The sequence below is a fragment of the Sycon ciliatum genome, chromosome 10, assembly GCF_964019385.1.
Source record: "Sycon ciliatum chromosome 10, ocSycCili1.1, whole genome shotgun sequence".
NCBI classification, from domain to species: Eukaryota; Metazoa; Porifera; class Calcarea; order Leucosolenida; family Sycettidae; genus Sycon; species Sycon ciliatum.
Window position 1 is genome coordinate 9021993 of NC_088652.1, and position 17893 is coordinate 9039885.

The 17893-nt window shown below is 45.6% G+C and overlaps 1 protein-coding gene across 1 annotated transcript; it reads left to right on the plus strand.

Annotated features, from left to right (window-relative positions):
• The first annotated feature begins 2219 nt into the window (after positions 1-2219).
• LOC135826615 (uncharacterized) lies at positions 2220-11375 on the plus strand. Its single transcript, XM_065339219.1, has 8 exons — positions 2220-2277; positions 3166-3375; positions 4300-4998; positions 5761-5804; positions 6734-6835; positions 7626-7787; positions 8489-8923; positions 10180-11375. The coding sequence occupies exons 1-8, from the start codon at positions 2220-2222 to the stop codon at positions 10384-10386; spliced, it is 1917 nt and encodes a 638-aa protein (XP_065195291.1). The 3' UTR covers positions 10387-11375.
• The last annotated feature ends 6518 nt before the right edge of the window (positions 11376-17893 follow it).

Here is a 17893-nt window from a genome sequence, read left to right on the forward strand (position 1 = left end):
CAAAACAGGCTTATGAATACGTATACAAACTGCCTCTAGGACTTTCAACTGTTGGACATAACGCGTACGACACAGTACAGAAAAATGAGAGTCATCATGCACACCAAGACAGTCAGGACGAGATAACAAGTGTAGATACACAGCTGACTTCTTACGATCAACACATTCATCCGCCTCATCTCGCTCCTTCCCACCCGACTCCTCCTCGTCCATCTCATCGTCCTCTTCCTCGTTCCGCTCGTCATCCTCACGATCATCATCACCACCATCATCTGACTCGTCCTCTGTCTCCTCACCAACCGTTTCGTCATCCAATTCCTCTTTCATCCTCTGATCCTCCGTCTCATCCTCCGTTTCATTACAGACCACTTGTCTCCCACTTGCTAGCTGCTCGTCCCGTGAGCGGAGTTGTTCCTCCAGATCCGCTTCACTCACTGACTCATGATACTGCTCGACCCTCCTCCTGTTGGTACTGTCGACAACGCGTGGTCCTTGGCCATTTCTGGCATAGATCTCTGTGGAGTAGTTTGCTGTTGCCCTCCGAGGTCTCTGGATTAATGTGGGCGGCGTGGCAATTCGTGTGAGAGTTGGTGATGCCATCGCGAGTGTAGGTAGGTCCACCCCAGCCCCCGCCACAAGAAGAGCCGGTGGCGGTTCTGGTGGTGGCAAGGGCGACGGTGGTGCTGCTGGAGTTGTTGTTGTTGTTGTTGTTGTTGTTGTTGTATACTTTATTTATAGTGGAAATCAAAACAGGCAGAATGCCTAATAACATAGGAGTTGGCAACTTGGGCAGCCTAGCTCTCCCACACGGCACCGCATTCTGTGATGGCTCCGTCTGTACCACTGGCACAGGGGCTGGGTTCTTGCGCGGTCGGCCACGCTTCGGCCGCTTGGATTTGGCTGCATCCGACGACTCGTTTACATGTATTGATTCCACGGAGCAGTGCGACCACTTCCTTCATCATCTGAATAGCTTACATCCGTCTCTAAAATACACATGCGAGCATGAGCACGACAATAAACTCTCGTTTCTTGACGTATTGGTTGAGAAATCGAATGATGATATCATTACCTCCGTATACAGAATGCCCACATTCACCGGGCAGTATATTGTGTATGATTCGTACTGCTCCTACCAGTACAAAGTGAATTTGGTGCGGAACCTAGTTGACAGGGCACGGCGCATTTGCTCGCCAAGTCAACTCAGCGAGGAGGTACAATACTTAAAGTCTGTGTTTCTAAAGAACGGATACCCTGAAGATGTACTTTTAAATAAACTAATGAAAACAGCAGACAAATCGAAAGAAGTGAGTGTTGGTCCTGCTCGATGCCCAATTTATCTTTGTTTGCCTTGGAAAGGAAACACATCCCTGACCATGTGCCGCGCAGTCAAGACGCTAGTAATGAGAACATACTTCGCAGCACATTTCATTCCAGTATTCACGACGATATGTGCGTTCATGGTGAGGAAGGACGTCCTACCATCCCATCTTTTGAGCCATTTGGTTTACTAATTTGAGTGCCGGAATTGTGGTAGCCGGTACGTTGGTAGGACCCTTCAACACCTGACCGCACGTATCAAACAGCATGTACCGCTGCATATTCTACCGGATGCAGCCAAATCCAAGCGGCCGAAGCGTGGCCGACCGCGCAAGAACCCACCCCCTGTGCCAGTGGTACAGACTGAGCCAACACAGAATGCGGTGCCGTGTGGGAGAGCTAGGCTGCCCAAGTTGCCAACTCCAGCAGCACCACCGTCGCCCTTGCCACCACCAGAATCGCCACCGGCTCTTCTTGTGGCGGGGGCTGGGGTGGACCCACCTACACTCGCGCTGGCATCACCAACTCTCACACGAATTGCCACGCCCCCTACATTAATCCAGAGACCTCGGAGGGCAACAGCAAACTACTCCACAGAGATCTATGCCAGAAATGGCCAAGGACCGCGCGTTGTGGACAGTACCAACAGGAGGAGGGTCGAGCAGTATCATGAGTCAGTGAGTGAAGCGGATCTGGAGGAACAACTCCGCTCACGGGACGAGCAGCTAGCAAGTGGGAGACAAGTGGTCTGTAATGAAACGGAGGATGAGACGGATGATCAGAGGATGGAAGAGGAATTGGATGACGAAACGGTTGGTGAGGAGACAGAGGACAAGGCAGATGATGGTGGTGATGATGATCGTGAGGATGACGAGCGGAACGAGGAAGAGGACGATGAGATGGACGAGGAGGAGTCGGGTGGGAAGGAGCGAGATGAGGCGGATGAATGTGTTGATCGTAAGACGTCAGCTGTGTATCCACACTTGTTATCTCGTCCTGACTGTCTTGGTGTGTATGATGACTCTCATTTTTCTGTACTGTGTCGTGCGCGTTATGTCCAACAGTTGAAAGTCCTTGAGGCAGTTTGTATACGTATTCATAAGCCTGTTTTTTTTTCAGTTTCTTTGGTTGTATCCTTAGTTCCGTTTTTCCCACTGATGATAGGAACGAGAAAATCGATTCTGGGTTTTCAATAATATTTTTGTTATAAAATACACAGTAATACATTTCAAACAAGTAACGTAGTTGCGTGATGTCTGCGGTCTTCATCCTATTCATAGCTATAATAAAAAATATAAAAAAATAATAATAATAAAAATAATAAAGGGGGGAGCCAGGGTGCAAGTAGAGAGGGTGTTCAGGGAGTGTTCAGAGGGCATCTGTGGCTGAGTATGCCGTACGCACCACTACAGCACCTTACTTCCTTACGCTGAGGTAAATTCCTTCCAGTTGAGTGCTTGCCGCAGCTCTACTGCACGGTTGCTCTATATATTATCTTCCTCTGGATTTCGAGTCCTCGCTAGACCAACACTGTCATTTCAAACTATCGACATAATTATTACATCACTGCAAACCAGCTCTGTGAAATTCGAACGCTATCCATCTATGGTGTTATGTGATCTACAGGATGGACACTTTGCACTGATCCAAATGCTCAGCAGCTTGAAATGAGACTGTTCTCCGAGGAACTTAACTTCCACCAGGCTAAAGCCCATTGTGAGACCCTTGGCGGAAATCTATCGAGCACACAGAGCGACAATTGGAAAAACTGCGCAGTGACTGCAATGGAGAGATGCAACTGTGGGTATACCTCTGCGTGCCGCCGTACATGCAACATTTGGGTAGGACTCACCAAGATCACTGGTGGCTGGCAATGGTCTGCAGTCTATAAATCCAACACAGACAGAAGGATCCGCTGGTACCCTTTCTATCCCATCAATAGCGACAACAATAGATGCGGATACATACACAAAGCATACGTATTGGGTTGGTTCCTTTATAATGAAGATTGCACGAAGACGTTCAGCTTTGTGTGCCAGCGCTATTCCCCAACAGGTAAGACACTACCTTTATGTACGGTACTAAACGGTAAAGACATTTCCCCCATTCTATGCTCCTCTTTTCCTGATCAGATACAGGAACATATTACTCTTGCCCATTTCTTGAATTCAGCTTGCCTACGCCATACTTATAAAACTTTTTTTTATGGCCACACTGCAACACTTTCCCCTCAAACTATTGATAGACATCATTTTCTCCGATCGAATATTCGAGTATCTTCATCTCCTAAAAAATGCAAACCATGCGCTTTAGAATCACATGATACAACCGTGGTACAATGATGATACAATTGGCAGTCATCTTTTTCTCGGGTATACTGGTTGGTGGGTCATTTGGGCTCTCTCTACTTGTGTACAAATGTTCACCACACAGTCTGCACATCAATAGCTGCTGACTGCAGCTCTGAAACAGCAGATTTCTGTTGTAAATGCATGTATGAGGTATGAACGAGTACTCTGATTTATCCCGAGTACCAGTATGGTTGAAAAACCGGAGCGAGTACTCGAATATTCGGTATAATTGTTTTACCCCTAGTTTTCGTCTCATTTCACTATTATCACTTCCGCACCTGTTTGGACTTCATCATAAAAGACCAAACACGCACAGTGGGTTGGTCTAAGACCATGATTGGGATACGAAAGGTACGTGGTTCAAGTCTTGCCTGGGAGCGGTTTTTCCAGCCGTGCTGCTACTCACAAGAAACTGGGAACTTGTGGCCAGGCACAAGGGGTACATAGACGCGGATAATGGGGTTTCTCGGCACTTGCGCCCGTTGTTGTGAGACTTATCCCCTCACCCCCGCCGTTAGGCGCTGCCTCTGCCGCTATGGTTCATCGGGTGTTACCGGCCGTTCTGAGTTACCTTCGGGAACTGACACGATCATTTACCTTTCTAAATTTTCTTTTACTTCATCCCTAGGAACAGGTATATCATTTTCTACCTCAACGCTCTCCCCAGCGAAGAATCACTCATCCACAACGACAGTGCTTCTATCTACTCGTACATCTTCTGCTCCCAGGATACATACAGTCTCACCCGCTACGACCACCACACTCACTAAGTCATTCGCGCAGCAAAACACTTCTCGGATAACCAAACCAAGCACCTCAACACTGATGACGCAATATATCTCACCAAAACCGATTTCAGTGTCACCTGAAGAGTCTTCCGCGACGAAAACCCAATTGCCTACAACACATCATATCACTCAGTCCAGTACCATGGCAATACCGACCCAGGCCATTGGTCCAAAGCCGACTGCACCCATCGCGCAAGCACCGCACGGTGATCATTCCACTTCCTCCAGCTGGACAACGAAAACATCATTTACTGGTAATCCGGTCTATTCTGATGGAAGGATCGGGCCAACAACTCATTATTTGGCACAGGTATCGAGAGAGGCTAAGAACTCCAATGCGTACACTGTTGAGTTTATCCCAACTGCTACCGCTGGTAATGGCGACAACAATCTGGTGAAACCTAGCAAGGAGAAGCAGTCCTCGACTACACCTATTGGTGTTAGTGTAGCCGTCTTAGCTGTGATCATCATAGCCGTTCTAATCCTAGTTGTATGGAAGAAACGGCAACAAGGGAAGTTTGGCCTTGCGTTACAAGCCAGTAAGTATTCACCTACATGTATAGAGAACCAATATCCCTTTGTTTGGCAAGGCGTTGTTATATGAGTTAGGATTATGATTGTAAAAAAGGAAGAAATACATGATGCTCGTTTTTACATTTATTACTGGCTGAGTATCCGAGTTTAGATTATGATTGTGTTGGTGTACTCTATGCCATTTTTCATGTTCCTGTTTTGCTCCTGGTCTTGGAGTAGTTGAGCACTCTCATGTCAGGAAATGCATTCGCTGTTTGCATCACGTAGAGCTCACTGACTTGTAAGTCTGAGCACTCTGGCAAGGAACCTGGTTGAAATGTGCCTTTGGAAAAGATAGTCATTTCTATTAGATTCGGCCTCGTTTTCTCTGTGCTGCGCTGATGATTCCACAAAGGAAGAAACTGTTATGCACGAAGATTGAGTTTTCCTAATTCCATGTGTATTGGTCCATTATTGGATGTATCAAATGGATTTGCCCCCCCCCCCCACTTTGGTTCATGCAACATGCACATGTAAATTATCGGTACCAAGGTAATGCGGGACCCCGGGTGAAGAGGCAGCCACGAGCCTTCTCTCTTCCTAGTACCTTCACTAAACAGTATGGTGAATGTACCAGTTTACATACATGTTCCAGCATTTCCTTTTCAACTGTTTCCCCTCTCTATATGGACAACGGTACACTGAGTGACCGGGCAATGAGTGGGTATATTACTCAACGAAGTTAACTGTTCTACGGCTTTATTAAATGCTGAACTTCTCTTTCGTAGGGCCCACCGTACTGCACAATAACCTCGCCTCACGTACATGTAAGGTAAGCAAACTTGCTTGTGTAGTTTATCTCAGGACATGTTTCTAATGAGTTTAATACGGAAAATCGGACCTCTGGGTGTCCCGACATATCACCGAACGACAATTCACCGAGCGACAGTTCACCGACTGACAGCTCACCGAACGACAGCTCACCGAATACCCAGTTCACAGAATGCCCATTTCACCGAATGCACAACTCACAGAATGACAGTTCACCGAGCGGCCAATTCGCCGAACAGACATTTCACCGAAAGAAAGAAAAAATAAAGAAGGACGGAGAGAATTTTAAATTATAATGAGTCAAGGATTCCCCAGAGGCCATTAAGCCAATCGAGGCGGTCTCCATTTGTGTACAGAGGTGAGCAGATCAGTGAGGAACAATAGACAAGCAGCGAAAATGTTTCAATTCCAGCTAATCACTCCACAACGTTGAAGGTCAGGTTGTGTGTCCTCTGAGGAATTCCAGAGGTGGTCGTGCCTGGAATGAGTGAAGTAGGGTCCTCAGCCTTCTGTCACGGTCTGCGTATTTCTTCTTTCTTTTCTCAAGTTTTCGCTGCACCGTGGCCAGCCACCAGCTAATCGTTACGGTTTTGATTGTCTGATATTTTACACCCAAAACGTACTAAATTGAACCCTTACTGTTGATGTTTCAACCAGCTAACACAGTGTTTTACTCTTACCAGTGGTGATGATTGGAATAAGGGATTAATTCAGTAAAAACTCGCTGCTTTTCACAGCTATTCTTCCATCTTTGTGTATTGAACGGGAACAAGGCATGGGCAATATTCATATGCAGGCTTTCCCAACAATGTGGCCCAATATTTGGTAACGGTATCACATCACTTCTCCCCTTGCGTGCACACACTCCTCCCCTCTCTATCCCCTCCCTGTTTTTCGCAATCCTTTAAATTTCTTTTAATTTCCTTGTAGAATCCTTCAAATCAACAGCCTTCCATCGGTGTTCTAATTGACGAACCGAATCAGCTCCAGGATGAGTTCCAGGGAAATCTTGAGGATGATGCCCCCGCTCGTGTGAGTATTGTACTCAACTGTTTCCATGGCGTGTGGTGTTTGGGATACTTTTAAATTTTAATTATCCTCGATTGTCGCTGCTGCTGGAAACAAAGAATCTTTTTATTTCTATGTCTCAAAAAAGTGGTGAGTACCTAGCTTGCGATCAACAAAATTGAATTCTACCAATACCACACTTTTGACTGTGTGTAACATCGGAACGTAGAACAAATGTATAATGAACGCCTCGCCCACACATCAATCAGACCGAAGAACTGAATTATCATCCAACTGCTCAAAAGCAACATTTCTGAACATTTCCACGAAAACCTCCATTACCTTATTAGTAGGTGGGTACTGGGTACCAAAGAAATCAAACTAATCACTAAAATTACTAATAATTATTGAGCTAATCCAAGGCCCTCGACCCGTCATCAAGAGCAGTAAAATTGCGATTGAGCGGGCTTTAAACTCTGATAAGGCCCTTGGCGGGAATTTCGCTGATTAGTCATTTCCTGTACAACGAGACAGACCTCGTTCTAATGTACAATAGTGCAAATGACTAGCAGAACACCATTAGTTACCCGCAGATCACCCAGAGCGTGAAATGCGTCTTTTTTAATCTTTTCTTTCTCCCTACTGGGTGTCAATGTATACGTGATGATACTATAAGCAACAGTAAAGAAATAGCGAGAACAAAGACACAAAATACATCTTTGCACGATGGCCAATATGGAGCGTCACAACTCCGAGTGTTCACTTCCACAGACCGCATCTCCTTCGTAACTGTTCGGTGTTGTTTTCGCTGCAGAACTGTTCCGTCTTTACTCGTGGAGCTATATTGGAGAGCTCCTATGCAGTGATTGGTGCAGAAAGTGTCAGAGACAGCAGCAAACTTGCATCTGAAGGACCATTGAAGGGTGAGATTCGCAGTTCTGATGTTGGTAAAGTCTCCTCGAACCAATCAGATAGGGTAAGTCCCGCAACAGCTTCATGAATCTCTCCTTTCTTGTCATTGTATGTTGTGAAGAGGATATTGCCACCATCTTTCTTGTAGTTGATAGCTGCTTGTGCTGTGCTGAAAGGCAATCATGTATTCAGTGTTCTTTGCAGATGCTGCATTTCCTTGTAGAAAGACAAAAAGAGTAAATATTGGAAAGGATGCATGCACATATCGTAACCAGCGATGGACCCACTATGGAGGATATTATTCTTGGCGGCCTGTTTTGGCAGAAGAATGATCAAATGCCTTCTCGTCATGTAAATGTGATTCCAGCTGTTGTTATGTAGTTGGTGTACCCAAACAGGCATGAAGCCTAACGCCAATGGACTATACAACTATTTTTGTTCAAGCTGCTCTCTTCATCTTTGATCATCATTAGTGACAGGACTGCGGAGAACGACTGAATACCGAGATATCACGCTGTTTATTATTCATTAGTTTCTAATTTTGTCAATTTATATTGCTGAATGATTCTCCAAAGGCTTCTCGCCAATCAGCCAGTTAGTTGTAGAACGTTAATACCGTCGGTCAGTTTCCTGCAATGTTATCGCATGAGCTGATTGTTTAGTAACTGTTGGTGTTAGTGGACATTATAGGGTAACCTGTAGTTCCTTGGTCCTTTCTTCTGTTCTATAAGCATATAATATCCTTCATGTGTGTACTGTGTTTAGCCAACGGACTTCAAAGTCGCTAGGGAAAGCAGCAGCCTGAAATCTGAAGGCATTGCCTTTACATATGGAGTCGTATCTCACTTTCAGGGACAGCAGATTGTGAATGCAAAGACAACTGAGACTGCAGCTGATACGATGGACGAAGGAATCTTTCCAAAACCAGATGAGAGCGCGTATGACAACCAAATGCCTCTCCAGTTAATGAACACCACAGGATTATATTCCCTGGCCCAGAACGCTATGCAAAGTGTTGGTGATGGGGCATACGCAAACGCTCTTTCGCCACTCCAGCCTGCTACGAAGACTACAGCCGACCAAGATCTCAATGCGGATCAGTACGACAACTTCACGTTTGTGTCCGGAGCTGGCAAGCAGGGGACCACCTCAGCAAACCCAGTGGAATCTGTTTACGACAACGAAGTGAAACTGTCGAAGGTAAAGAATTATCATCGATTTGTCTAGTTGATATCATTAAGGTGGCTGGGGCGGTACAACTTTTTTGGGAAAAGCAGAGATGAAATTTGAAAATGTTTTCTGGTGAATCTCTGGAGAATAGCCTTCTCTAGTTTCCTATAGTTTTATTTTTACTTTTGGACAAAATTTGAAAACGTTTTATGAAAGGTTCGTGTTATTTTTTCACGGACCTTTCATAAACCTTTTTCAAATTTTGTCCAAAAGTAAAATAAAACTATAGGAGGCTAGAGAAGGCTATTCTCCAGAGATTCACCAGAAAACATTTTCAAATTTCATCTCCACCTTGCCGATAAACTCAAAAATGCAGTCAAAATGTGATCAAAATGAACCCTAAAAAGTTGTACCGCCCCAGCCACCTTATTTATAAATATTTCCATAACGCATGGACATATTCAGTTCAAACTTATAAACATGCTTAAGTGGTCCAATAGTCAATACGAGCCGAAACAAAAGAAAAAAACTGCAAGAATACGCTGAATTCTTGTGACGGCCAGATTAAGGTTAACTTACATGATCTTTTAAAACTCAGAAGTAGCGACAAACTCGGCCATTTGAAAATAATCTTAACCGTCCACCTCTCCACACTGCGCTCTTCGACGATCTTCCTCGCTATGGAGTGGTGTTGGGAATGTGGGTCAAGAGCGCAGTGTGGAGAGGTGGGCGGTTAAGATTACATGATCCTTATCAACGTATCATGCAATTGTATAATTTCCTTACAATATCGCTGATAGTTTATGATACTATTCGTGTCTACTCGCTCTGTTTCAGTCTAGTCTCCTCCAACGGTACAGGCTCCTTGTATGTTCCATATACATTACCTGTCTTGGCTCTTTCCTCGACCTTCTATTCCTTTTTGAATGGGATTGGATACGAGGACTGTTTCGGAGTTCGTTGAATATGACTAAAATGTTTGCAATTTCACTAGCAGCTTCTGGTACTCTATCGCTTGTGACGTTATGAGGGTACACTTGTACTCAAGACCAGGGACAAAGCACACAGGTATAGAATACTTCCAATAGAACGCCAAATCTAGATCTCGTGTGGAAGTAGACAATTAAGAGAAGCTACTGGACTGATCACTTGCTGAACACACAATCAACATACATGAATAGGAAATCTCCCAGATCGGCGTTAGCCTTTGGGTAATGCTGAAAATTAGTAAAGATTATTATTATATCATTTGCTCATTGTTGTTCCATTTTCCTTGCATTGTTCAGCCAACTACCGCAGATGAACACACATACAACACCCTGCGGGAGATAACCGAACAGGTTCCAGCCGAGCCGACGTCCCTATATGACGTATTGGATCGATCTCAGTTTCGTGCAAATGATGGCATTTCGCAGACAACCAATCCAAAGGAGCAAGTAGAGGCCAGTGGTCATCCAGGTGAATGTACGTATGATAGCACAAAAGTGATATGAAAGACTTCTCAAGTTCTTCTCAATGCTATCATTCCCATCCTCCATTTTTTGTGTAAATCGAATTCCCGTGAACACACACACGCGCGCGCGCGACCAGCACACACAAACACACAATCACACATACACACACACAAAACACAAAACGTGCACACGCACACACTCACACATACACGCACACACACACACGCACACAAACGTACAAACGCACACAACACACAAAACACGAACACAGCCATTTTCTGACAGTTCCCATGGTCAGCTGTCACCTTTCAGCTGTGTGTTGGGCCCTGGTTAATAGAGCACTGTTTGCTCAATTTTATCTTCTCTCTATCATGAATTACAAACCTCACTCGTTCAATTCTATTGTAGATAGCATGCATTCCCTTTAGAGACTAACAGTAGCACTTCACGGCTCTCTTCAGAAATACAACAATACCTAAGCAGGAGATCTCGGCGTATACATGTAAGCCCATCATCGCAACCAGCGCACAAACTTACTAATCACATTTTCATCCATTCTGATGTCACGTGTCGTGACTGTAGTCTTTATGAGTAGCGCCAATGCTCTAAAACATCCGAAAGTCGTACAACAGATTCCAACTGTTAGGTTATCGCAGCCGTGCGTATAATTCTTTTTTGACAAGGAGTCAGTTTTGTGCCCCTTTGCCGCACCTGCCGACTGTATAACTATCATCTCGTCACATTGATGGACAGTTGGTCATAACTCGACACATGTTGTCCTTTCTTTATTTATCCATGATTAAATTGGCTCAACATCCCAGTTCAAATTGTTTTTTGCTTCTCCTTACCACAGTCGATAAAACGTGCATCACTTCGCCAGTGAAGTTGTATCTCAGGCTTGGTATTATCGCAATAAGTGGCAAGCGTTATGTAGCATAGTTGCCCATACATCGCCACATTTTACAGTGCTATCGTTTCTGAATGTCCCATCATATTCTCACCTGTATGTTAATCTCTTATCAATTACGCTCTTCTTTCTTACTTTTATCCTTGTTTTGTCACTCCAAGCTTATACATCCTATTGCTTTTTTTGATAATATCTTCAGTCACGAGTTTCCATTGATATTTTTGTGACGAGAAAACTGGAACAATTTATTTGTTGCTATGATTGTGATATGGGTGCGCCTCTACAAGTAGTTTTATTCATTGAGTTATGTAGTGCATTGCTCTTTGCATCCCTTTGGCAAAATTCTCAATTATGGTATTGGTTGAACACACCTGCATCGTAATATTGCTGCATTACATTCCAGATGACTGGCGGTGTCACTGTTGCTCTAAGCCTGTCAAAGTCTTCATTGGCTTTACGTAATTTAATGTTTAATACGAAGGAGAATATTTATAGAAAAGAAAAAGGGACCAATGAGCTACAAATTACGCTATACTATCCACTAACACCACCAGTTACTCAACAATCAGCTCATGCGATAACATTGCACTACACGGACCGACGGTATTGACGTTCCACAACTACATGTAAGTGGCTAACAGCTCTAGCACTTGGTCCTTTTTATTTTCTGTATTAAAACTCATCCTTGGCTCTCCAGCCAGTGAGAATATTCCATAGTGTTTGACGAAACATTTGCCTTCATGCACGCACATGCAGATTTTGCAATGGAGTTTGTGCGACAACGTGCACGGCATCAACCAAGATGATTGTTGTGGAGTGGGATCACGTGCACATATTCGCCACTCCATACAAGACATAATAATTAATATAATGGGTGCTTTCGATTACACGTTTACACAATTTTGGAACTGGTTTTTTAATTCTGGAATGACCAGAATGAGCGTATTCCGGCCTTGTAAACGAACGACTGGAATTCACAACGCATTTTATTCATGTCATGTCACAAACAAAATTGATGAATCGTAAAAAGAGATCACGTACACCCTCGCGCGCACGTGGACCCAGCATCGCGCACACGCCGGCCAGGGAGGCTCTTCGCGCGCTTGAGTCATGACCAGACCAGTAACACACCGACTGTGCAATTCTGGCGCCAGACTTAAAGAAATTCCGCCATCTCTTCAGAATTGACGGATTTGACGGAATTGGATAAAATCAATTCTAACGACGGAATTTGTCACTTTTTGTGTAATCGAACTGCGCATCAACAATAACTAATTCTAGAATTGACCGAAATGCGTGTAATCGAAAGCGCTCAATGTAGCATTAGCACCCTGTCCAGTTGTTAACTATGTATACAGTGAGTAGAGGCGAAGCTATTAGCAGCTCTCCACGTTACAGTGGATCCACGAATATCAAGCTCCTGGTGGTCCAAAGTATTTGAAGTACGTACAGTGTAGTCTTAACATACCTGTACATGTACTAGGAGCGGAGAGGTAAGGAGAACACCAATAACGGAACTGGCTCGAATGTGCAGCCCTATTGGAATGGGTGTTTCCACCTGAATTCCTTTCACCAATAACAAAGCATAATACCTGTAAGTTGACACTCGGAGAGAGTTGCCGTTGCTCATGACAGTGCTCAATACACCAATGTGCACAGCCGAGTAAGCAGTAAACACACCACTTGAAATGTTGTTGTTGTTGTTGTTTTTTATTTGAATTCGCAATACCAAACGGGCAATAAGCCCAATTACATGGAAGCGAATAAAAGAATGCTAAGAATGAGGCATTGGGGTGGATGTTATTTCAAGTGGAAAATACTGATCCCGGGAGGTACTACAAATAGGTACAATGAAAATCTGAAAAGGCCATGGTACTGTCGTTTACCATGCTGGAAGCAGCTACATGGAGAAGGAAAAACAACAAGAAAGACGTTATATCTCATGTATTGGACAAACAGAGCTAACAGGAAAAGACCGTTCGTTATATGCCTATACATACTGTCCGTGTGTGTGGGGGGGGGGGCATGTCACTGTTTCTCTTCTTTTAAAAACGTTTATGGCCTGAGAGTGTACGGGTACACGGCTGCTGCGAAATCGGCCACGGCTTTGCAGGAACGTACACTGGCTGGCAGAGTGTTCCACAGCGCAGGTCCACGGAAGAACGGTCGGCGAGTGTCTGTATTCGTCCTGGCCAGCGGGAGAATGAGCCCGGCGTTGGCTTGATGTCGAGTTGGGGCCGTGGTTGCGGGCTTCAGCTGCTTGGAAAGCGCTGTACTACATTGGCCGTTCAGGCCGCGCCAGATGAGATCGAGGAGTCGGTGGTGTTGTGTCTCCTCGATTTTCCGGAGGGATATGATCTCCCTTTGGTGGCTTACCGAAGATGTGGGTGGTAGGCTGAACACAGCGCGGATGGCACGGTTCTGAAGACGTTGGAGTTTCCCTAGAGCGAAAGCTGAGAGGGACGTGCTATAGGCCACACTTCCATATAATAGGTCGGGCATCACAACGGATTTTAGGTATTGGACCCTGGCCGTCTGGGAAAGGGATCGCCGGGCTCGCCACAATGCTCCGACTTTCCTGTTCACCTTCGCTGTAACATCGTGGATATGAGGGTCCCAGGTCAGTTGCTCTGTGATGGTTAAACCCAAATACTTGGCCGCAGTACAAGCAGGTAAGCGGGTCTGATGGCAATTTACAGCGATACTGGTTTGCGCATCCCTCCCACAGATGGACAGAACTTGACTTTTGCGTTCATTCAATATCAGGCCGCGGTTTTCGAGCCAGTCGGCCAGCGCAGTGACGGATGACGAGAGTCCCAGTGAAATAGTTGCCGTGTTGGAACCACTTTGGTACAGTGCAATATCGTCAGCAAATTGTATGCTAGGGGTCGGGTGAGCTACTGCAGCTACCGCTCGGGTGTATATATTGAACAAGATGGGCCCCAATACAGATCCCTGGGGTACTCCACTTGTGCATACTGTGATGTTGCTCAGTTCGCTACCGATGCGGACTTGCTGTGTCCGGTTTGTAAGGTAGCTAACGAGCCATTTCATCACCGTACCGCCAACTCCAATTTCAAAGCAGTCCTGGATCATAATTGCATGCCGCACTTTGTCGAAGGCCTTCGACATGTCAAGGAAGCACACTCCAGAGGAGTCCTTCTTGTCGCGAGCCATTTGCAGCTGATCAACCAGTAAGGCTAGTGCATCACCCGTCGAGTGCTGCCGGCGAAATGCAAACTGAGTTTCCGGGATAGCGTCGGTGTGGTCGAGGTGCCGTACAAGCTGCCGCTGGACCAGCTTTTCCAGCAACTTTGACAAAATCGGAAGTAGCGACACTGGCCTATAGTTTGTCGGCTGAGACGGATCCCCAGACTTGAACAGCGGGCCTACAGCCGCCAACTTGAAACCGGCAGGCACTGCACCAGATTTCAGTGACAGGTTGAAGAGTGTGGTGACAGATGGTGTGAGGACCTCGGCACAGGACTTCAGGAGGAATCCTGGGACACCGTCGCTGCCCGTTGCTTTCGCAGGGTTGACTTGACTTAGTAGACGGTAGATTACGGAACAAGAGGCTGGCTGGAACGTGTGCAGGCTATCCGATGGAAGTGGGCCGACGGGAGAGGCTAGGCATGATGGGCGCTTTGGATCCGTCACAATGTCATGAAACACGTTGGCTACCTCTTCGATGTTGCAGGTTGGTTCGGTTTTCTGCTTCCCGCGTCCGGTGACGGTATTGATGACTTTCCAAATCTGGCGGGGGTTTCTGGAATGTTCTTGGCATTGACGTGCGAAGTACACATTCCTACAACGGCGATACATGTTCGTTGCCTGAGTTCGAACCTTCCGGTACTGCTGGTGGACTTGAACATTTCCTTTGTCGGCCAGCCAAAGGCGATGATACCTTTTCTTCTTCTTGTCCAGCTGATAAATGTCGCGGTTTGACCAAGGCACAGGTTCTGCAGATTTCATTGCCCCTTGTACAAGCGGGGCATGTGTGTCCAACACAGTCATAAACCGATCGTGCCAGAGCTCCCAGTAAGTGTCGACATCGGCATCAGAGGGGAAGTCTTGCGCAAAGCAATATTTAAGGTCCTCGCGAAATAGCGGAATATCGATTTTGTGCAGCTTACGTGTTGGTGGAGCACGCACGCACTTCTTCGTCTGTACAGTAAAGGTCATAGTAGCACGGAAGGTAAAGTGGTCACTTATGGTGGACGGAACAACCGTGCACGTTGACACTGAGTTCTCTGTAGAAAGGACTAAATCTATGGTGCTACCTTGGGGACAGAGAGATGTAATCCTTGTCGGGGACAGCACGTGGTTTGTGAGGCTGTAAGCAGATGCGACATCTTCAAGGTGATGACGTTGCGCCATTCTCTGGCCTCGGAACATGTCCACATTGAAGTCTCCTACAACGGTCATTGATGTTGTCACCAGAGACGCTCTATGGAAGGCAGAGTCCAGGAGAGTCCAGTACGCGACAGGCTCCTGCGGGGGACGATATACACATCCGACCAGGTGCTTCTGGGACTTCGATCGCAGCAGTATCCAGACGGCTTCCACGCCGTCTAGGCGGAGATTTGGCTGTGGCGTGATGGGAAGTGATGATTTGTAGTAGATACATACACCGCCTCCAGTCTTGTTTTCGCGGTCACATCTGGTAAGGTTATAACCTGGGATTTGTACTTCTCCGTCAGAGATCGCGCTGTTTAGCCATGTTTCGGCTATACACAGGATGTCGTACCTGGGGATCAGTGCGGTTAAAGCATGGACCTTGAAGCGGAGACTGCATACGTTCATGAACCCTAAGGACAAGTGGGATGTGTCGTGGTTGGTACATGATCGCAGATTTCGGTTGCTCATTGGTATGAAAGATGATGCTAGGGGATTTAGCCAAAGCATCAAGGTAGGGCCGAAAAGACTCTCGGCCGTAGCCATCTACCGGAAAGGAACAGTAATGGTACATGTCAGCAGCACTGCTCGATCTGACCAAGGATGGATCAGAGCACCAAAATTCCAAACCGACTTCAAAAGCTCAAAAAAACTGGAACTCCTGTTGCTGTCTGATGATCGGCTAAAACCGTGTAACTCAGAGTTACAGCAGAAACGCTTTTAATTCTGTTCAAGTGTGTGTAAATGTAAGTTGACGGATCATGCATATCCTCTATTCACGTCTGTTTGTGAAAGTCGTACTTGATGCGTTTTCGGCACAGTGGAAATGTAACTAGAGAAAGCCACATTCTCAATCTATACATGTACCAGATAGGTCCAGCGGTCTATAGTTACGTTCCATCACTTCCTGGTAGTGTTTCGCGCGATGATTCTCTGTAAAGAGGAAGGATGCGTCGTCGCTTTATTCCGCACGTTCATGCCGTGCCATTTCGGAGACCATTTCTGTAGTTTTAGCATCAATGGAGCTAATTCGTAGCGGCGAATATACGTGGCACTCAATCCTCTCTCTGAAGGCTGGTCGTCGAGCCAAAAGTTATTTTGAAGAAACATCGAGTATGTGTTCCAGCTGGCACACTCCAACACTGCTAGGTGCTTTCCATTCATGCATTAGGCACATCACGTAGACAGAGGTGTAGAGAGATTGCCTCTACAGCCATACATGTACGTATGTGCATTCACCAAGGCTAGTCACTTCGAGCTCCGCTGACCAGACCAATCAAAGTCGAAACAACGAACTATCCAGAGAATAGGAGTACCGTACTCGCGCGATTAGAGCCCTCTCTCCAATAGTGCCCCGTCTCCAAGAGCCAGTGAAAACATAATACTGTAGCCCTCTTTCAAATAGTGTGACTTGAAACTTTTTGAACATTGTAGGCTCTGTTTTTCTTTGTTTTTATGCTAGATGACGATAATGTACTTCTTTTAAGTATCAGCATTGAAAAAATAGTGCCCTCTCTTGAATAGTGCCCCATCTGTGATAATCATACATGTAAATAGTGCCCCAGAGACACTAATCGCGGGAGTACGATAATTTACTTGAATATGCAGGCAAGTTCAGTTCCTGAGTATGTGGGCCCATAAAAACTGGAATTAGGTTTCTAGTGGTCAGGATATACAAATGCAGCTGTCAACTCTTATCGCCTTGTGTTGGGGTTGTACAATCAGTATCGCCTATAAGGTTGGCGGCTATAGTAATATACCGGCTATTGTGATCAGTTTCTTAAATTCATTTTCATTTCCCATAACTAAGTATACACAGTTATCCCGTATACATGTGGTAATAATCGTCTATACTATAGTAATACATCGCCTATAGTGATTAAATTCATATTTCAAAAGACCTTTATTACATTACTTTTGCATCGATCATAGTGATTGATGTAAAATCAAGTGGTGTCAGAGGAGAACAGGGTGTTACTTCTTCGTGAAGAACTACTTGCCCAGTGGTGTTTGGTGAGTTCTGCGTGGACAAGTTGCCAAATATGCCTCCATCCTGAGGAAATGCTGATGTTGTGTGTCATGAGCTGTAGCCAGCTAGCTATGCAGTACGTATGTGCACGGCGCCCTGAGTCATTTGACACCCCACTCGCACACATTGCATACAGTATTGGTCATAGTAATATATCGCTTATACAGTAGTGAGAAAGTACTCAAAATCAAACACCAACGCTATAGGCGATACTG